Genomic DNA, 21,303 nt, shown 5'->3' with positions numbered 1-21,303 from the left:
TCTCCTTTATCCTTTTTTGTCTGCATATACGCGTGTGTGTGTGTATTTATTATGAAAACAATCTTCTTTTTTTCTCTTTTTTTTTCTTTTTTTCTTTTATTCATTCATTGTGTCACTATGGACGAATTAGTATTGCAAACATTTCGTTGGATGTTTTGGTCTCCTTTGGTTAAAGATGATGTCTTTTTGGCACCTTCATCACCCTCTTCTCAGCATGATTTTATCATGATTCTAAATGAACCTCCATCTTCCTCAACAACGATACCAACTCCTTGTTTGTCGCCCGTGACTTCCCCTTCCGACTTTCTGTGCGACAGTGAGCCTTTATTTGAAGGTTTGTTATTAACAGATGTCGAGGAGGAGGATGTATTACCTTCTACACCTTGCTCCATAGAAGAAGAAGATGTACCATCTGAACCTGTTGAAAACAAACGTAAAAGAAAATCCAATGGTCTTTTTTTGCCTTCAAAAAAGGCCAAGTGTCGAACTGTATTTGAGCGTCTAACAGAATCTGGTATTGATTGGTGCCGGTATTGCGGTACAACTGAGGGAGTGAACTGGAGACCGGGACCTTGGGGGAAGCGGACTTTATGCAAGTAAGTACATAGATATCACAACGCGTAATCTCATTTTTGAAAGTAAACATGGATGCGATTACAAAGGGTATGGCTTGGCGAGTCGATTACCAAGACTTGATTTATCTGCCTATACTACTGAAAAACTGTCGGATCGTCGGCGCCCTATTGTCCAACAATTCTGTACTGTCTGTCAATCTCCTGAACTATCCACAAAAGACAAACTTATCCCTTGTCAAGGTGGTTGTTCTCGTGCATATCATCAACATTGCTATCACAGCACCATTGACTTGAGTTCGCCATGGTATTGTACTGATCAATGTCAAAAGAACAAACACAACAATTTGATTGGTAAGTGAGTATGTGTTGTCATAAGCTTGTTATTCACTCTAGGATGAATGTAGCGGTTGATCTGCCACGAAAATACCTGCCATTAATGCGCCCACAAAAACCAAAGCATGCTTGATCCAGCCTTGTATATTTTGATCCATTATATTTCTCCTTCCATGTACAAACATTTAACCATTTATATCCATCTGAAATTCCCCTTCTTGTTAAGAAATGATAGACGATAATAAAAAATGACCGAAAGTATTTACTTTTAGACCATCTAAACAAACTGCTTTTTTTAAATCACAAAAATATATTCCCTTGTCTTCTCTCTCTCTCTCTTTCTTCTTCTCTTTCTTTAGATATCATGACTAGAATCATTCTACTTCTTATAGGCAAGTATTGAACATAAAGGAGAAAAGGGAATTCTAGCTAGACAAAAAAAAAACTATAGCTTCTTTACTTGCACATGTCAGTATCACACACGCTTTTGATGAAGGTAAGTGGTGTTAAGGGAAAAACAAAAGTTGGAAATTGACCTTTGATCAGGATCTGTCATTTTGCCTGTCTGGAACCATCCTCTCGATGGTCCTCCAGGAGGTCCTGCACCTCAAGCAACTGCCTGTGCCAATGCAGGACAGATTGCTGTCACCTATGTAAGGAATAAACATGGATAGTTCTCTACTTATCGAGTTAGAATGAAGGTCCTAGTGATGTTACTGCCAAAGTGCTAAATGGTTTAAAAGCAGCTCAAGCCAAAGCTAATTTCTTTGTGAATGCTACTTGGTAAAACACAATGTACATGACTAAGCTAAAAGCTGAATAGGCTCTATACTCAACAATATGCCATGATCTTACAACGTGCTTATAATGATGGCCACTTTATTGGTATGACTTACCGTCTTCCAGGTGATTCTTCAGAAGGCTTCACAGACGATCAAATCAAGGCAGACGTGACCAATACAGCCAAGATTATTGAGACTCTGATTGGTGTGGCTCCTAAATATGTGCGATTGCATTATTCCCAACCTGAAGATGTTCGTCTAGAGAACATTATCCGTGATATGGGCTATACCTTGGTTGCTTATAACTTGGACACAGCAGACTATAATTTCAAGAACAATCCAGAAGGTATTTCTGATTTGTACAAGCAAGTGTTTGCCAAACAACTGGATACCTATGATTCCAAGGGTTCTTTTATCTCTGTTCAATATGATATTCCTGATACTGGCTCATGGCAAGCAGTGTATGATGTAATTCGTACGATCAATGATGCTGGTTATACCATGGTTCGCTTAGACGGTTGCCTGAATGATAATCAACCCTATAAACAAAGTGCTGATTCAACCAAATTTGTCAGTGATAAGCATTCATTTGGACAATCCAATTACAAATCAGGACAAGTATCGCCTGAAAAACCAACCAATAACAGTGCTCAGTCCAATATAGCAGCAGCAGAAGCAGCAACTAAAGAAGAAGAAGAAGCCATGAAGAAATTTACAGGTACAGGATCTATTTACAAGTTTGAATGGACACATCTTGTTCTTGGTCTGGTTGCTCTTTTTTGTACTTGGGCTTTTTAAAATAAATTAAATAAATCGTGTTTGATTCGTCCGGCAAAGGCAAAGAAAAAGGTGGCAACGTCTGAATTCAAATCTCTGTTGTGGTACACTTTTAAGGTTGTAACGCTGTTTTTTTTCCCTTTTTTTTCTTCTTTATTTTTTATTTTATTTTTTTTTATTTTACTCCCTGATACCTCATACTCTTTTATACCATATGAGAGAATATAAGCTTGTTGTTTTAGGCTCAGGCGGTGTAGGCAAATCTGCTTTAGTAAGTTGCGTGTCATTTTTAATATTTTGTTTTATTAATTGTTACATAGACTGTCCAATTCGTCCAATCTATTTTCGTGGAGAAATATGATCCAACTATTGAAGACTCTTATAGAAAACAAGTTGAAGTAGACGGTCAACAGTGTATGCTCGAGATTCTGGACACAGCTGGTACAGAACAGTTTACAGCTATGCGTGATCTCTATATGAAGAACGGACAAGGCTTTATTCTTGTGTTTTCTATCATAAGTCAGGTTACTCTGACTGACCTTAATGAGATTAGGGAGCAAATTATTCGAGTTAAAGGTTCAGATAATGTAAGGAGAACACAAGAGTCATCTGAGCACTAACTCCATCTTGTAGGTTCCTATGGTATTGGTTGGTAACAAGTGTGATTTAGAAAGTGAAAGAGCTGTCTCTAGAGAAAAGGGTATGTCTCTATCACAACAGTGGGGAGGAAAGCCTTTTTATGAAACCTCAGCTCGATTCAAAATCAATGTTGATGAAGTCTTTTATGATGTCGTAAGACAGATCAACAAGCAAAACCCTTCAAAAGATAAGACAAAGAAGAAGTTTAAGTGTCTTATTCTTTAAAGCTCTATATTATTATTCTATATTATTATTACATTTGTTACTATTGATAATTCCCTTTTTATAAATTTATTATTCTAAAGAATAAACATGATTTAAAGACACTCTATGTTTTCTTAAGGCACCATGGAACCAAAGTAAAAGTGGGTCTATGCTTTCAAAACTTCAGTTGTTTTAGACAAAAATTCAATAGTGATAAGACCTATCCTTCGCGTTATCTCTATCGTCAAATGGCTTTCAGCAACAGCGCCCTTTTAAAGAACAAATAAAGCATTTGATTATTTAAAAAAAAAATATTACTATTCCCATTGTGTCGCAATGACTGTAGACAAAAAGACGATAGGCTGTTGATTATTCAACCTATTTAATTCTTTGATTTTTTTTTTAGTTTGGTTTCAAAGAGTGTCTTCAATGGAGTGATGTTTTAAGCTGTACAAGTTCCCTCTCGCTTTATTCAAAAAGCATCCATTGTTCGCGTCACCATAGTAAGATACTCTAAAAATGAATTGACTGCCACACGAAGCATCTTTGTGTTATAACATTCAAAATGTCTATGCCCTGTAAGTCATCTGACATGATTGTTGTCTGTAGATACTTACACTTGTAAAAGGTTATCTTTACTTGTAATGACTCGCTTCACTTGGTCTGTCTTGAGTTCCTTGTCTACATTCATAACTTGTTGTGCAATAGAAGCCAAACGTTCATTAGGAAAAGGAATCTCTACAAAACTTTCAAGTGTCAAGCTCTGGTTATCTAGGACTATATTACATTTTACTATCCATGCTTAAGAATAATAATAATAAAAAAAGTAAGAGATTCTTTTTAAAACTCATTTGTAGTTTTGTTTGTGACGACTAAACTGAATGAAGCTATTCAGGAACAAACGCACAACTTGACATGTCAAATGTATCCTTCATATGAATAGAGGAAGTTTATTTTAATAAGAATAACACCAATACTTATTCATAGGTGACAAAGTGTCCATCTGTCCATCTTCAAACAGGATCATTTTCTTTGAATAGACAAACCGAGGATCATGTCCTTGTTGACTATAATAGGTTCTTCTTCCTTGTGTTGTCATTTTCCAATAATTCAACAATTGTGATGGATATTTTTTGGAAGTAAAAGGACTGACCTCAACTGTTTGGAGATGCTTAAACTGCTTAAGTCGATTCATCGTGTGCACCAATGACCCATTCAGTTCTGTCAGCGGTGTACGAGCCAAGTTGAGATAACCAAGGTGTGCATGATGGTTGTACAAAAGAAACTTCTCCAATATGTCCAGCGTGATTGATTGGCAGTAAGCGAATGAGAGGTGTCTTAACTGTGGGAATATCACCTTTTCTGTCATTAACCGCGTCAATACAGCAGGACTCACATTGACATGTCCTCCCATATCTAACAGTCTGACAGTTGACCTTGATTTCAATAGTCTATAGATACATTCATGACAGAACCTTGAGGCACCAATGCCATTAAAATCCATATTGAGATTAAGATGTTGTAAGTTTTCACAGCGTTCAATAAACTCAATCAAGGGTGAACAACACGAGAGTGAATGACATCCTTGAAGGTTCAGGTGGGTCAATGTTTGGTATTGTCTGCCTTGTAAGAGATAGGAAAATAGTTGACTATTGATTTGTGTGTAAGCCAGATCCAATCTTTTCAGTTGATTTCCGCTGGATGAGAATTCTTTAAAGAAGGGTATAAAGAACTTGTCTTGAGAGAATGCCATACACATATAGAATGAGACATTGGATAATTGCTTAGGTATCAGCCATGAAGACACCTGTGTGTGTTGTTGATTGTTTGTTTTTTGTTTTTTTGTATTCACAGGTTCAGCAAGCAAACTAGATACGTTACGGTCACAGAAACCAGTAAAGTCAAGCGTGCGTAACTTGATTTTCTGGTGATTAAAAATGGCTTGAATGACTTGAGGCGATACAAATGCGTATACCATTTCTTCTCCAATCAAAAGTTCTTGTAATAGATCACAACAGCCAATCAAATAAGCCAATTCTTCAGGAAGTAGAACTGATTTAGCTCTCTCTTCTGACCATCGGGATCCCCTCGTTGTATAACTTGAGAAGTCAAGTCTATGGACACAATGGGAGAGTGACTTGGAATGGCAAAGAGAATTCTTTAGAAGAACGTATTGTCTAGGACTTGTAATCATTATGTGTTTATAGAGTAAATGAATGACAGCAGAGTAATAATGGCGATTGACTTGACATAAGTTTGCTTTGTCTTTTGGAGAGACACAGTAGCTTGCAATCAACTCGACTAATTCAAGAGATAAGTGTTGCATTCTTTAAGGAAAAAGAAAAAAGGATGAATGAAAAAAAAATTAGAATTTAAAGGTCATGCAATGTTACTCAAAGTTCACACGATAAGAAGTGCGATGTGCACGCTTTGATTGGCTTATTGCATCAAAGAAACTTCTGGTATATTTACCATGGCTTCACTCAAGAAAGGGGGTTCAGATATACTTTTTTTTTTGTTTAACTGATAACATTGTATCACTATGAAAACAGCATGACAAACACTTTTATTTATTTATTTATTTAAGCTTTGGTAGCTTCATTTGCTTGTTGACGAAGTAAACGGCGTTGAATTTTACCGGAAGCAGTTCTTGGGAATGATTTTACAATAATTAAACCACCTCTTAAACGCTTTCGATCAGGCAGACGACTATCAGCATACTCTTTTAATTCACGTTCGACCGCTTCACTGTATTTTTCGTGGCTCGCTAAAAGTACATAAGCACGAGGCAATTCAGTCGTTAATTCTTGAGAATAAAAGCCAATAACAGCACAATCCGAGACCTTAGGGTGAGTCATCAAGACGTTTTCAATATCGCTAGGGTAAATGTGTTCAAGACCGTACTTGATTAAATCCTTGGAACGGTCTACATAGTAAAACATGCCTTCTTCATCACACCTCAAAAGATCACCTGTGTGTAAATAACCCTCCGTATCAATCAAAGCAGCTGTGGCTTCAGGGTTACGATAGTAGCCAGTAGTCATGGTAGGACCCTTCACACAGAGTTCACCCATTTGACCAATAGGAACTTCATTTCCTTCATCATTAATCAATTTAGCCGAGTAGCCTGGAGCCAAATAACCGAGACCATTGGCCAATGTGATAGCAGGTGTGGTTCTGAACAGACCAAAGAGTTCGGTCATACCAAACCCATTAATCACATTGAGTCCGAGTCGTTCTTTAGCGGTTAAAGTAATATTCTGATCAAGAGCGGCACCACAACACATGATACACTGGAGTGAAGAGAAATCGTATTCAGCTGCAATTTTGTCCTTGGCCATCGAAGAGACAATGTAGGGCTGAGCTACCATAAAGGCAATCTTATATTTCTGAATAGCTTCACAGATACCAATAAATGTGAAATGAGGCATGACATAGACAGTGATACCGCAGTAAAGAGGTTGGTGTATAGCCGTCAAGAGAGAACTTGCATGATGGAACTCAGTATAGGCCAACATGTTGGCAGAAGGTAGACTGAATTCCTCAATCAAGATTAAGCTGGTAATAATCATACGTTGTGTGACTTTGACAGCCTTCTTTCTACCAGTGGTACCAGAAGTGAAATAAAGGTAGGCAGGGTCATTACCAATTTGTTCAGGCGTGTATTCATAAGGTGTAGCTAGTTCATCGCCACTTAAGAGAGTGGCATCGACAGTACGAGCACCTTTCATATCTGTGTCACCAAAGATCAAAATATGCGATTCATCAAGGCCATAGATTTTAGCAGCAGCAAGAACACTGTCGATTGTATCGATATGTGCAACGACTAACTTGGGTCTGGCAATATCAAAATCACTAGCAATTCTTTCAGGGGAAGAAGCATGGTCAATAGCAGCAGAAATACCACCTAATCATCATGAATATGTCTACAACTACGGGGTTTTCACTTACCTATAGTATGAGCACCCAAAAGTAAGATGGGATATGCGACCTGGTTTGGAGAACAAATGGCAATTACATCATCTTTTTGGAAACCGAATTTGTTTTGCAAGTTGGCACCTGTTTTAAGGATTTGGATGTGTGCTTGAGCAAAAGTAACAGATCTTTCAGGATTTTCAATGTCAGTATAGATCAACTTGTCTTGAGGGACTACCGTACGATCCTTGCTGAAAATAAGATTGTAAAGACTAGTATCGTTAGGATATTCTCGGTGAGGATATTTAGAATAAATGACCATGATGACTGAATAAGAAGAAACAAAGAAAAAAAAAAGAGGAAAAAAAATAGCTTTTTAATGCCTATCAAGTCTTAGATCTATGCAGGGCTGATATATTTAACCGAGCTGAACTATCAGTTTTCAAACTTAATTTGCGTATTCAATTCTTGTACTCCATGACTGTACATTTTGCTACTGGCTTGGTATGACTCTTAATATAGTTTATAGTAAACCTTTTAATGATAATATTGCCTGTTTTTTTCTGTTCTTTGCTTCTCACAGGTTTTCGTTTTTTTTATTATTAAAGGTGGTGAGGAGGATTTTTTTTTGGCAATATGGATAACATTAGAGCAGTAATATAGTACCAATAATCGTGTAAGGCCGAGAACAAGCTTTTTCAGTTTGTACTCGGGCAAATATTCCTAAAACCAGCCTAGTCCAATGATTGATATTGATTTCAGTTTCATGATGAAAAACGCATTTCTCAATGTATCATCTGCTTCTGCAAAACCATAGACATTTGACTGATTTATGATGTACCAAAATAGAATTCGACTAGTCCTCTCAATTTGAAGGTTTCTTTACAAGCCTTTGGTGCTTAATCCTTGACAATACATGTATGAATGACCCAGCAGTACAATACTTGTAATCTTTAATATCAAACTGATCACAAAATTACCAATGAAGCTGTTTGACTCTCAGATCACCGAGTTCAATCAACTGGAAAAAAGTACGACCAGACACAGTGACTAAAGAATAGAAAAATTGATGGATTGTCACTCACCAATCAATGCGTATACTACAGACAACTAAATTCATTTAAATACCCTCTTAAAGTCAACATAGAACAGTTGTGAACTTGAAGTGGAGACTTGTGCATCTTGAGGGAAACAAGGTAACTGTAAAAAGGTATAGTTTAGTTTGTATCTTTCTCATTTAAGAAAAGAGAGGCAACTTATTTTAACAAGCAACGTCTTGTCAAAATATTTCACCTTGAGAGTGAGAAAAAAATAGACAATTCTTTATTGTGTACAATGATGTAAGACAATAGTACGCATGGACGCAATATTACAATATAAGAATCTAAACATAAAAAAGTGTCTCTATAGTCTCACTATTTCTTATCCAACAATGTATTCAAAATAAGCTTTTCTGTGCAGTAACAAAAGGCATAGAAAAGCAAAGGTGAGCATGCTAAAAAGAGCAAAAAAGGGAGTTTGAATCATTGCAAGGCGTGCCCGATTAAAAGCCAGTAAAAGCAGGTCAGTCCAAATAAGGATCAATGACAAACGCCTTCTCTATTTTTGTTTTGAAATAAAGAGAATAAGATCGAGTCTAAGCAACACCGAGTCAATTATCAATTCGTCTTTACTGCCTATTTGTATGATAGAGATACTTTGCTTTTAAATTAGTTCTTCTTTAACGTGTTGTTGTTGTTGCGTACACTTTTATTATTATTAGTAGTAGTAGTATTATTTATTTATTTATTTATTTTTTCACTCTCTCTCTCTCTCTCTCTCTCTCGCTCTCTGTTTTTTCTTCTCATAATACCCTCCCTCTTTCTTTCCCCCCCCCCTCATACTTAAAAAGTAAGAAGGCATGTCTTCTTCAACACATACGCTTGTTGAAACTACAGAATGTGACTCTATATCAGCACCCAGTAATAGTAGTTCCTCATCAACTTTGTCTCAGGAACCATGGAACAAGGTCCAATCTTCTTATGCTGCCAAAAGAAAGCAAATGCAAGCAGAGCGTATGAGACAGCTCAAAGAACTAGAAGATCAAGTAGCTGAAACCTCTCACTGGAATCAGCGAAGAAAAGATCTTGTCGTCTCTACTTCCCGTCGCTCTTTATCGGAAGATAATAACATATACCCAGCTTCCACACCTTCACCAGGTATAAAGAATAAAATAGACTTGGGAGATGCTACTCTGGAAGATTTGGAGGACTTAATTGCTGCTTCTGCTAAACGATTGGCTAGTTATCGACTTCGAAATCAAAGCATAAATCAGCAAGAACCGCTTTCGCCTACCACAAGCCGAAAAAAAAACAGTACGGATGATCTTGATCGCTGGAAAGATATACTATCACCAGATCACAAGTCGCCTCATGAAAAGAGTCCTTCTGCTTCTTATCAAAGACTTCGAAGCATGTTTGAAAAAGATCATGAACCCACCTTGCTTTCTTCTAAAGCACATCATGAAATCATACCTAGAACAAAAAAAACGTCGAGTTTCTCTTTGGCTGATCTTGCCAATCCTTCCTCTTCTTCTTCGTCTTCTTCTTCACAAAAACCTTCAACAACTAGCACACATTGGAAACACAACAATATCACTACAACACGCTCTACAATGGCCAATGCAACACCCAAAATTGAATCACCTCGTATTAGTTCAAGCACAACTCCACGCGCAACAAATCCCTCTTTTCAATTAAGAAAAGCAACGCGAAGTCATAGCTATCAACGCCTAGCAGATCCTTCGTCTATACCGACTTCAATTGAATCCAAACAAGGTGAACGCCCACGCAAATTAAGCACATTGGCTTCTTTACGTCAAAGACAACGCCAAAATAATGTAAAAGAAGAAGAAGAAGGCGATATTAAGACTATTGATGATTATATTCATAGCATGCAAAAGACTGAAGAACCCAAACGCAAAGTTAAATTAAGTATCAATGCTTCAAACACATCTACGTATAAAAAGACAATCCCTGCATCTGAACCTGATCAAACTGTGGCCAGCAATGACAAGACAGTAAGGAGAAAGAGAGGAAAGGTAAAAGTAAATATCTTTATATCCTACATCTACAAGCAATTCGACTCAAATCATTCCTTGTAGACATTACCAGGTAATTTAACAGCTCCTACTTCAATTGCACCACTCTCTTTACCACCTATGAAAGTGGAACCACTTCATATTCCTCAAAAAAATAATCGTACCATACCAAAGACACCTACACGCATTCCATTACCTTCAAGCATATCTTCATCCACCAACAAGACACCTCGATTAACGAGACGCAACAATGAGACAACAGACAGTTCAGATGAGGACTATCAGAAGAAAACAAAGGCCAAACAACCCATCACAAGTCGACAACTTCGTAAACCTAAATCAAGTTCAACAGTCTCTAATACACCTAAACTTCAAGCAAGTCGATCCAACAAAAGCACAGATGACAACACACTCGGAAAGAATGTAACAGTCAATATGACGCCCAATTCTTCTTCTACTACTATTACAGGCAAGTAACCATAGGCTGCATTTAATTAAAGTTAATACCTTTCTCTCTATTTTTTAGCATCTACATCCAAACGCAAAGTATCTACACTTCAAGAACGACTTCAAGGACTTGTGGATGAAAGTAAATCATGGGCAACACAAATGGAAAAAGACAAACTTAAAGTAGAAGGACAAACATCCGAAATTGTCCTTCGTGGAAAAGGCAGTGTGAATGAAGACAAAAAGATCATTGAGCGTCCTTCCAAGATCATGATGCGTGTGGCCATGACACCTCAAGCAGCCCAAAAACTCTATCAATTCAACTTGACATCTTTTGAGAAACAAGAAATGATGGCTTATGAGCATATTTATTTTGTAGGTCATCATGCTAAAAAACGGCCTGCTTCACCTAGCCATAATCTTTGTAACTATGGTTACGATGATGAACGGGGTGATTATCTGATCCAATTGCGAGATCATCTAGATTATCGCTATGAAGTACTGGAAGTCATGGGCAAAGGTTCTTTTGGCCAAGTCCTTAAATGCTTTGACCATCGTTCAGGGCAGACGGTGGCTGTCAAGATGATCCGTAACAAGAAGCGGTTTCATGCTCAAGCACTAGTGGAAGTCAAGATTCTAGAAGAATTGATTGCTTGGGACCCAGAGGATAATCATAACAATGTTCGCATGTTGGGTCATTTCATGTTTCGAAACCATCTCTGTATTGCTTTTGAATGTCTTTCTATCAACCTATATGAATTTATCAAGAGCAATAATTTTCAAGGATTTAGTATGGGATTGATTCGAAGGTAAATCAAGTGTTGCAAAAACATGTTATTAATACAGTATAGATTCGCTATGCAATTGTTGAATTCCTTGACGCTTTTGCAAAAGCATAAGTTGATTCATTGTGATCTTAAGCCAGAGGTAAGATTATACCAATATGTACTATTGGCTGATCCTATTGCATCTAGAATATTCTGCTCAAACACCCTACAAAAAGTACAATCAAAGTCATTGATTTTGGTAGTTCATGTCTTGAAAGTGAAAAAGGTAATTAGAAATATATTCAGTATTTAAATGTACTCATCCTCTTGTATAGTGTATACTTATATTCAGAGTAGATTCTATCGTTCACCTGAAGTCATTTTGGGTATGAGTTATAGTATGGCAATTGATATGTGGAGTCTAGGCTGTATTCTAGCAGAACTTCATACAGGCTATCCTCTCTTTCCTGGTGAAAATGAGCAGGAACAATTGGCCTGTATTATGGAAGTACAAAATGTGCCAAAATCTTATATCATTGAAAAAAGTTCAAGACGCAAGCTGTTTTTTGGTAAGTCAATGACTGGTATATAATAACATACCCACAGCCTTTAGATTCCCAAGGAAATCCTCGTATTCAGCCTAACTCAAAAGGCAGGAAACGTAGGCCAGGTACAAAGACATTGGAACACGCATTAAAAAGTACAGACGAACACTTTCTGGACTTCATCAACAAATGTCTTCAATGGGATCCTGATCAACGTCTTAAGCCTGACGAAGCTTTAAAACATCCTTGGATGCTTAAATCGTCCTCAAGAAAAAGATAATCATAATAAAAAAAATAGCTCTTTTGATTTATTCATCAAATGTCTTGCCATATTTCTTTGACATCAAACTCTTTACTTGTTGATAATCTCGGTCTAATTTCTGCTTTTCACTCATATCTTTACGCTTTTCTCTGTTTTTTCGGCGACCATCACTTAATTTGACACCAAACTGAAATGCACTCTTGGGATGAATTTCTATTGTATCTTTGTATCGCTGCCATTCTTCTTCTGTATCGAAATCCCAGCGAGTCAATTGTGCCTTTTTGTTGCGGTTGGTGCCTTGATCCATCATTTGTGGTATCGTTTCTGTGTTTTCGTCTTCATCATCATCCGATTGATAGGCGGTTTGATGCTCATCAAATGAAGTAGGCAAAGCAGATGCACTAAGACCAAACATGTCAATATCAGCCGCATCTTCATCTACTTGAAGATGGTTGAATTTTCTCTTTTTAGGTGTCTCTGTCGTTGTTTGTTCTGTGGCTTTGGATAATAAGGCATTCACTGCATCATCATTTTCATTAGAAGCCTCCATCATGTCTTGATCTTGTTCAAGGCCTTCAAAATAGTTATTGTTGGTAGTTGTTTTTGGCTGAACACTGCTTTCATCCAGTTCATAATCTCGACCAGCATCAGCAAAGATGTCACCCATAAACATATCTTGATCCATGGCAATAGGTTCGCTAATGATTTGCTGAATGATCTTTGCTTTTTCAGGTTTTTGTTCTCGAGAAAGTACTTGTGTGATCTTTTCAATCACTAGATTGGATTCTGCTTGATTTTCTTCAGACCAGCCAGACTTGGCTACAATGTCTGCCTTACTTCGAATAACAGCAGTAGGAATAGCAAATGCATCAGAATAATGACCTACTTCATCTGCTAACTCAAACACAAAGGCCATTCTGCCAGGCTCAAATAGGTCTACTTTATGCTGTGGTTGTTCAATTTGTTCATAAATATTCTTGGCCATCAATGAACGAAATACAGGCTTATTTTCATGTGTTTGGTTATTTTCAGTTGCAATGGATTCGCCTCGCTCAAATCGATCAAGCACTTGATCCAAGTCTTGATCCATTTGATCTTCTTCACTCTCTTCTTCTTGTTCTTCTTGTTCTTGTTCTTCTTGTTCTTCTTGTTCTTCTTGTTCTTGTGGTTGTTTCTCAAGATCGCTTTTGATTTTTCTTAATAATGCATAATCGAGACCTTTGACAAGGTGAGTACGTTCAACATCCCCACCAAGTGACTTTGATTGTTCATAAAGCTGTTTTGGATCCATATCTGCTTGTTCTTGTTCCTCTTGCTGTTCAAGTTCTTGTTGACGTCTTTCTGCTGCACGATCGCGATAGTGGATTGTGTTTTTTGGTTCTTGTGGATCCTCATCTTTGTTCTTTTGAAAAGGCTTTTTAAAAATACTAGAAATACATTCAATTATTAATATTTAATAGTATTTTACCTTTTTTTTAAGGATCGTGGTTTAGCAAAGATGGCACCTGTATTTCTAGGTGTTTTTGGCGCTGGCTCTTTAAAAGTAGATTCCTCAGGATTTGTTCGACGAGGTGTTGCTAATAAGCGTCTGAAATCTTCTTGACTCAAACTGTTATGTGTGTAAGCAAACGAACAGTATATATAAACTGATATTACCCTTCACTCATATTATACCAAAAAAAAAAAGAGAACAGAGAAAATACGCTATTGAATTTTTTTTTATTTTATGGTCTAAATAAATTCGTCCTTAAAAAAGTGCTCAAGGATAGCTTAAAGCCTATTTATGCATGCATGAATTACTCTAAGTGTCTATAGACAGTGTTTAATGCTATACATGGTACTTTTGGAGTTGGCTTGACTAAAAAAAAAAAAAAAAAAAAAAGAGCGACTTGTAAAAAGAATGGCCATTTTGCCTTCGAATTGAAAGGGTACTAGTCGTGAAAATTGACAATTTGAGAACTTCTGACCTTCTTTCTGACACTACACGACAAAAGATGGAGCTATTGAAAAGCCCAAGTACTCAAAATGTGCCTAGAGGCTTCAGTTTCTGATGAACGTGTTTGTTTGTTAATTGACCTATAAAACCAATGAAATATGAGCGAAGAAGCTCATAAACATTTTTTGCACATTTACTGAACATTTAAGCAGTAAATTTGCTGTATTTTCTACATCAAGAGGCTTGAAAAGTAAAGATCTACAGCTTTTGTTGTTGTATCAAGACTAAGCAACTGTGTCTTTATGCATTCCTAGCTTTAGAATGAATAGAAGTGCAAGATGAAGGTGATAGCGAATGCTACAGCTGTGAATGATAGTGTGTAAAATACAATTCAATGTGTGTGGAGTAGGATGGAAGATGGTCTGAAAAATAAGAAAAGGATAAAGTCCCTGCTGCATAAGAGTGTGTCGAATTAATGAAGTGTTTACTTAATACAGCCCTTTCCCCTGCATCCGAAATCAAGCTTTCATGGCTCTTTCATTTAATACACTCTAGACCAAGTGTTTTCAGGTTGTAGCTGGATAAAGTTACAAAGAAAGCAGCAGTTGCATAAAATATATTTCAAAATAGCTATTTATTGATCAACAAACAACAAACTACGAGCCAATCTTAGCCGAACGAAAGACTGGCTCAAAAAATAGAAACAAAAGACTTCCTTATCAAAACTTGACACAATATTTGCCACAATCGTTACAGATTTTATCAGCGTCCTCATATCTTCCACCTTCGGCAGCATAATACAGATCTTTACATTCATTATCGACATAACAATAGTTTTTAGAGATAGCTACATAGCCTTTGTAACCATTCTTGGCCAACGCATTTTTACATGAAACGGTGCCCGGAGAAAGATGAGACTTGAAAGCACAATACCCATTCTTGCATTCCAAGTTTGGACCACAATTTAAATGGATGGTCAAGAAAGTACCTTCAGCTGAATTACCACGGGTAACACCACACTTTTGATCACGACCGACTGTCACGTAACGATTCAGATCAACACCTTGCACAGTAGCAAAAAGCAAAGCAGAAAGAGCACCAAAAGTAAAAAGCCTGACCATGTTGTATAAAGATTGGACGAATGGCTCTAATTTGATCTGTACAAGTCCTGTATTTATACCTGTTTCTACTCATTGAGACAGTAGATCATGCATCGATCGACTTGTAGCTAAATCATAAAAGGCGCATAGTATTCATTAACCCTAAAATAACAACTTTACGATTATGCAGCTCTCTTCCCCTTAGACTGTGTTTGCATGCAGAGCCTCTAAAGGTATAATTGCCTACAGCCGCCATGTGCATTCACGATATACAATGAGTGAGAGTTTAAATCGTAGCCTCTGATGTCGATCACTGCATAGTATGCTTCTTGATACTTCCCCAAGAAGAAAAAAAAAGTTATATGAAATTTACAGAATGTTTATTAGCAGTCTTAAAAACATCAAGCGAACAAGCTAGCAGCCACTCTCTTATTCGAGTGAAAAGCTGATCAAAAGAGCAGCAATGAGAGCTTCTGTTATTATGACTTGAGCACAGTATTTGCCACAGTCATTACAGTTTTTGTGAGCCTTTTCGAATCCTCCGTTTATAGCGACGTAATATAACCCTCTCATGCAGTACCTACATAAAAAATATAAGACAGGAAATCACAATATCTATTCACGCATTTCAGGTTCGAGTCACAAACTAGACTCGTTCAAGTAGCTATCTCGTTAATGTTATCGTACTTTTCCGCACAACCAACTATTATCTTAGTGTTCAAACTACATGCACCTTGCGTAGTAGCAAAAAGCATGACAGGAAAACTTGACCATTGTGTATATGAATTAAATGAGTAAATATATATGGGCTATACAGATCTTATGTTCATACTTGCTTCTAGTCGTTTTAATACCAAGTTATACGTAGATTGATTTGTCACAGGATCTAAAAGTAGTGTATAAAGCCCATTAAATTAAAAAGGCAGTTACACAATCTGTAGCCTTTTTTCTCTCAAAATGTGTTTGTATACGGAGCCTCAAATGATATGGTCTCTCCTAATTGATGCACATGTTCATGCTACAGAGTGGTCAAAAGCCTAAAGTGCGATGTTTGATGTCGATCACTACATGATGTGCTTCTTGATGCCTCAAGTAAAAAGTGAAATAAATCTTACTGTATCTTCATCATACAACTTAAGAGGCTTCTAGCGAACGCTTTCACACTAAAAAATAGCATAATACTAATAAAGCTGTTACAAACTTGTTATCTAGACCAAATTTTTCGATGATGTTGCATGATGATCAGGTCAAACAGACTAATATAAACTAAAGCTTGAAAGCATTTTGCCCTAGATATCCCCTATGATATGCTTTTCTTATTTGATCTTGCGTCAATATGCTATTTACTAAATATAAATAAGCCAAATCGATATATATTTGAAGACTGAAAACTTATAACTAGTAAAAGACGCCCAAATAGCTCAATCGACATATTTTTATGCATTAGTTGGTTTATAAAAATGAAATATTTATGTTTTTTTTATACAAAAAAAGAGCATGATGCACAACCAAAACTATTTTTGTACAACAAGCTGAATGTAGACAAGCCTATGTTTTAAATATTAACATTATCAATAGCTCTATCCCCTCAAAGAAAACGATCGCCCTTAAGGAATTTAAGTTTAACATTCGTTTGCACGAATCAGGTTCTTGAGGTGATAATGGTAATCTTAAAGAAAAGGAACTGCCATTGTATAACTTCTTTGTATGTTACTCGTCTGCATTGACAGCGTTGTTTTTTATGAACTTAAGAATCTTATCTAATGGTTATTAACCAAAAAAAAAGTTCTTGGAGTGTAAGATTATACATAGAAACTAAAGAAAAGTAGTACAACATTGGTAAAATGAGCGTGTTTTGATGTTTGGAAACTCGGACATGCTTTGACCAAGAATGTTCAAGGTTTCTGCCTGTAATTAATGACCAAATGCTATGGATTGAGCGAAAAACAGCATATTTTCATGCATATCCTTATGATTAAACTGTCCCCTCAACCTTTTCTCTTAAAATATGAAAGTAAATGATTAAATTAAAAGTAGCGTTGATCGACTGCCTTTTTTTTTCTGGAACAACATGAAGAAATACACCTAAATAGATTTTTTTTGTCTATTGCTTTCTTTTTTTAAAGGTTTTTATTTTTTGTTCCACGTAGACTATGACTAAAGTCTGTCAAGAGGTGGTCGCAATTTTAAGAGATAAAACAATTAATTATAAACGTTTGTGCAAGTGTTTCTCGTCAATCAGAGAATTGAGAGAAGCACGAGTGGATGAAAGAAGTAGAATTGGATTAAACAGAATTTCATTGAAGATAGTATTCCAATGGGCTTTCCAAATTTGACCCATGCCTTGGAATACTATTTCTTGAGCATCTAACTCACTATTCTGAGTACAACGAATGCATTGGAAGTTCATATATTGAAGTGCTTGTATGATATAATTAACAGTAGTGGTTGGCTATAAAAACTCAAATATAAGCTCTTTCCAAAAACGTGTTTTTTGGAGGGCATAAAAAGAGCATATGGTTGTCGTTTTCAGTATAAAGATCACACATTTGGCATAAAGGAGTTGGAAATCGTTCATGCCAGAAACGATTCATACGTATCTTTGTAGGCAGCTTATAGTTTATATGTCGACACACCACATTTCGCACAACGGCGGTAAGGGACAATGTCCAAAATGAGTCCCAAAAAGTAGAGGAAATGGCTGACAGGGCGAAACGGGCAGGATAAACTCCAAGCAAGTCATTCGATATACCTTAGAGCTGATCCTATCGCTCGGGCTCTTGGTAGATAGAACAGCAAAGCAGTTCATAAAAGAGCCAAAGCTGAATCCTGCATTTATGTCTGAAGGAATGGCATTGGAGGGAAAAGATATCGCTAAATGGCGTTGAAAAAAGGGAGCGACACCTATAGTCCTTCTTGCTAAACCACGAACTAACCTCTGTTGAATTATTTGCAACTCTTCGGGGATATTTTGAGGGAGCTTCCGAAGAATAACCTTGAAAAAATCATCGTACACCATGAAGTCATTAACTTGAATTTGACGCATATCAGGAGGCAAAAAAGGTCGTTGAACATTCGTATAATGCATAACCAGAGATTGATAGTACCATACAAACTGCTGGATTGAACTCCATAGTATCAAAATTTCTAGGAAGTCTATCTATAGACGCATAGAGCAGTTGAATCGTACTGACTTTGTTAGTGGCGCCATTGGATCGATTTATAAATTCTCTTGTAGATGGGAAGAGCAAAGGAGCTTGTACATGTGAGGCCCCTGTGACATTATGCATATGAAGCCGAATAATTTTCAGCCAATGTGCTAAAGAACGATTCAAAAGCAAAGAAAAGGTCCAGCGAAAAAAACAGTGCGTCTCTTTGTAGCAGAGGGTCCAAGATACCCAATTTACCCTTGTCTTTCGGAAGTATTCATGTTGACCAAGCTATTCGAGGGAAAGTCTGTCTATTCAAAAATTGGCTTTCCAATGATCGAATACGAGACAGCTCGTGTGTACTGAAAGGAATGACTCGACATAAATACCAGCATTTAGATAGGATCAACGTGTTGGTGATGGTGGCACGCCTTACACACGAAAGCGATCTACCCGAATGCATCTGGAAATGAGAATGAATCTTGACAAACAGGTTTTCGAAAAAATTCTGTCTTTGAGCAATTGATTGAATGGGAGGAAAGCCTAAATATATTGCAGGATGTAGACCGTCTGCGGAAAATAGTTTTTCAATTTGCAGCGGTTGAAGATGACGGCCCCAAAAGGAAGAGGAATTGCGTCCGGACAAAGACACTGCTTCAACTTTTGAGTAGTTGATCTTCGCATTTGATGCTCTACAATAGCACTCAATATGCTGCATCACTCGCGTCGAGTCATCAGAATCGTGTATAAAAACCATCGCATCATCAGCATAGCACAAAACTTTGGTAGCAATTGAGGTTGGCCAAACAGTGATTTGATTTCGAAGCTCGAGACGTAGTCTTAGTCGATACCCCTCAATCGCTTTGTCTTGAAGAATAGCTCGTAATAAAGGATCAAATGCAAGGTTATACAAAACAGGGGAAATTGGGTCGTCTTGCTTTAGTCCACGCTTCTTGACAAATGATGGTGTAGAAAAACCATTGACATTTACTTTGATCTGATTACCAGAAAGTAAATTGCCTATGGTGTTTACTATGGACTCTGGGAATCCAATTTTATCAAAACTTGTTTAAGGTACTTCAGATTCACACGATCATACACTTTCTTTTGGTCTAGCATCAGTGCTAAATCATGTTCTCCTTCTTGACGATTATTCCGGGCCTCAATCCAACGCTGTTGGGCATCTTCCATAATCACGTGAACTGTGAGTCCATTTTCAGCAATGTACCGTCCAGAAAGAAATCCCATTTGACAACGACTAATGAGCATCGGTGCAACCTGCATAATGCGACGATTAAGGATACGTGTAAATATCTTATAGTCAGAGTTTGTTAAAGATATAGGTCGATAGTTCTTTAAATCTGACAAATTCCCCTTTTTTGGCAATAGCACCATGATGGACTCATTCCATGAATTGGGAAAGACACCTTCGAGAGCTGAATTGTATATCTGTAATAGAATGGGTTGAATCATTGGGCATTGGAGTACTAAGCGAAGAATTTCATACGGAAGTCCGTCTGAGCCTGGACTACTCTTTCTGGGCGACCGCTTGGATTCTTCTATAATTTCGACCATACTAATGTTGGCTGTCATATTCGAACAATGTTGCTTGGTGAGACAAATATGATCTGGAATATAAGATACCATTCTATTCACTGTTCGAGCGTCTACGCTAGTAGGCGTATATAATTGCGAGTAGAACTCTTTCACTATCCGCTGCTTAGATTCTTGGTCACTGTAAATTTCGGTTGTTATGGGGTCTGTGAGATTTCCAATCGATTTCTGCTGTTCCCGTTGCTTCAACAATGCCTTCAAGTAACCAGGTGATTTCTCATCCTTTTCCCTCCATGTCTTTCCAGCGCGAAGTATGGCCAAGTCGGCCTGCTCTTGTTGTAAGCTTGAAATTCGCTGTTCAATCACAGGTAGTCTCCAAGCCTGAACCTGGAAATGCTTCTGTCTACGTAACATCATATTACGTTTACTTTGTAAGCGAGTGAGTTGTTTCTTCTGCCAATCAATAATTTCCAATTGAAAGGATTTGATGAATGCCTTGACCTTCTGCTCAATCCAATCCCAGTTCTCTTGAGGAGTGTAAATGGACTGTTGTTTAGAAAGTTGTGGTTGTAGCTGCTCTAAAAATTTAGCTAGTTGTTTTCCAAATTCTTTTCTTCTAGCAAGAAAGGGATCCGCTTTCCATGCACCTGGCCCTTTTGTAGATTCTACCGTAAGGTTAAATGTAACAGATAGCATGGCATGATCAGTCCATTCGGGCGACAAATAAAGTTGCTCTGTTTGATTAATTGAGAATCTAAGTCGATTGCAACAAAAGATATAATCGATGATCGAGTGTAAATCTCCTCTTTTAAATGTAGTCTGTTTCTCGTCTTTAAAGCAATCATGATATTGCAAGTCCAGCAAAGAGGACCATGTTAGAGGAGGGCCACGTACTATATCATCCATTGTTCTTACATCACAGCGATAGTTGAAATCTCCTAAAATCACGGTGCTATACAATCCGCTATGTAGGTATTGGTGCAGAGTAGAGTCATTTAATACAGAGTGGAAAAATTGTTCTTTGATTCGTGCACTGCCAGTAGCTGGCGCATATGTATTAAGAATCGAAAGGATAGGAAGGGGGCGATTGATTTCCTCTGCCAGGGTGTCAGCTGAGTAAACTTCCGCCAAAACATATCTTCCCGAAGGATCAATGCATATTGATCGCACTATATATTTGGGATTGAGAGATACTATACCGCAATTTTGAGTCTATATACTAGAGTTTGTTTGAAATTG

General features: G+C 37.3%; 9 protein-coding genes across 9 annotated transcripts; 4 read left to right on the top strand and 5 right to left on the bottom strand.

Moving 5' to 3' along the window:
• Positions 1-53: 53 nt before the first annotated feature.
• B0P05DRAFT_535992 (uncharacterized protein) lies at positions 54-1,188 on the top strand. The gene is made up of 3 exons (XM_051577511.1): positions 54-596; positions 640-926; positions 980-1,188. The coding sequence occupies exons 1-3, from the start codon at positions 118-120 to the stop codon at positions 1,039-1,041; spliced, it is 828 nt and encodes a 275-aa protein (XP_051436323.1). The 5' UTR covers positions 54-117; the 3' UTR covers positions 1,042-1,188.
• On the top strand, positions 1,189-2,538 carry B0P05DRAFT_535991 (uncharacterized protein). Its single transcript, XM_051577510.1, has 5 exons — positions 1,189-1,300; positions 1,360-1,404; positions 1,455-1,561; positions 1,603-1,691; positions 1,732-2,538. Exons 1-5 carry the CDS (start codon positions 1,273-1,275, stop codon positions 2,486-2,488), a joined length of 1,026 nt encoding a protein of 341 aa, XP_051436322.1. The 5' UTR covers positions 1,189-1,272; the 3' UTR covers positions 2,489-2,538.
• Positions 2,539-2,607: 69 nt separating this feature from the next.
• On the top strand, positions 2,608-3,432 carry B0P05DRAFT_535988 (ras related protein 1b). Its single transcript, XM_051577509.1, has 3 exons — positions 2,608-2,738; positions 2,788-3,054; positions 3,101-3,432. The coding sequence occupies exons 1-3, from the start codon at positions 2,682-2,684 to the stop codon at positions 3,329-3,331; spliced, it is 555 nt and encodes a 184-aa protein (XP_051436321.1). The 5' UTR covers positions 2,608-2,681; the 3' UTR covers positions 3,332-3,432.
• Positions 3,433-4,117, bottom strand: B0P05DRAFT_535984 (CTAG/Pcc1 family). Its single transcript, XM_051577508.1, has 3 exons — positions 4,097-4,117; positions 3,928-4,056; positions 3,433-3,879 (listed from the first exon to the last, which is right to left on the bottom strand). Exons 1-3 carry the CDS (start codon positions 4,108-4,110, stop codon positions 3,783-3,785), a joined length of 240 nt encoding a protein of 79 aa, XP_051436320.1. The 5' UTR covers positions 4,111-4,117; the 3' UTR covers positions 3,433-3,782.
• A 110-nt stretch (positions 4,118-4,227) lies between these two features.
• Positions 4,228-5,645, bottom strand: B0P05DRAFT_535981 (uncharacterized protein). Its single transcript, XM_051577507.1, has one exon. It carries the CDS (start codon positions 5,634-5,636, stop codon positions 4,266-4,268), a length of 1,371 nt encoding a protein of 456 aa, XP_051436319.1. The 5' UTR covers positions 5,637-5,645; the 3' UTR covers positions 4,228-4,265.
• Positions 5,646-5,892: 247 nt separating this feature from the next.
• B0P05DRAFT_570449 (uncharacterized protein) lies at positions 5,893-7,547 on the bottom strand (the record flags this gene model as incomplete). The annotated part of the gene is made up of 2 exons (XM_051581310.1): positions 5,893-7,217; positions 7,262-7,547. The coding sequence occupies 2 exons, from the start codon at positions 7,545-7,547 to the stop codon at positions 5,893-5,895; spliced, it is 1,611 nt and encodes a 536-aa protein (XP_051436318.1).
• Positions 7,548-9,125: 1,578 nt separating this feature from the next.
• On the top strand, positions 9,126-12,350 carry B0P05DRAFT_636215 (kinase-like domain-containing protein; the record flags this gene model as incomplete). The annotated part of the gene is made up of 7 exons (XM_051583619.1): positions 9,126-10,304; positions 10,368-10,773; positions 10,831-11,560; positions 11,603-11,678; positions 11,726-11,804; positions 11,854-12,087; positions 12,132-12,350. 7 exons carry the CDS (start codon positions 9,126-9,128, stop codon positions 12,341-12,343), a joined length of 2,916 nt encoding a protein of 971 aa, XP_051436317.1. The 3' UTR covers positions 12,344-12,350.
• A 10-nt stretch (positions 12,351-12,360) lies between these two features.
• Positions 12,361-14,089, bottom strand: B0P05DRAFT_535969 (RED-like protein N-terminal region-domain-containing protein). Its single transcript, XM_051577506.1, has 3 exons — positions 13,982-14,089; positions 13,794-13,934; positions 12,361-13,752 (listed from the first exon to the last, which is right to left on the bottom strand). Exons 1-3 carry the CDS (start codon positions 13,990-13,992, stop codon positions 12,372-12,374), a joined length of 1,533 nt encoding a protein of 510 aa, XP_051436316.1. The 5' UTR covers positions 13,993-14,089; the 3' UTR covers positions 12,361-12,371.
• A 787-nt stretch (positions 14,090-14,876) lies between these two features.
• Positions 14,877-15,417, bottom strand: B0P05DRAFT_535968 (uncharacterized protein). Its single transcript, XM_051577505.1, has one exon. It carries the CDS (start codon positions 15,380-15,382, stop codon positions 14,981-14,983), a length of 402 nt encoding a protein of 133 aa, XP_051436315.1. The 5' UTR covers positions 15,383-15,417; the 3' UTR covers positions 14,877-14,980.
• Positions 15,418-21,303: the final 5,886 nt, after the last annotated feature.

Source organism: Gilbertella persicaria (genome assembly GCF_025201335.1).
Source record: "Gilbertella persicaria strain CBS 190.32 chromosome Unknown B0P05scaffold_13, whole genome shotgun sequence".
NCBI lineage: Eukaryota > Fungi > Mucoromycota > Mucoromycetes > Mucorales > Choanephoraceae > Gilbertella > Gilbertella persicaria.
The sequence above is the reverse complement of the archived record's forward strand: the minus strand, read 5'-3'. Positions and strand labels throughout refer to the sequence as shown.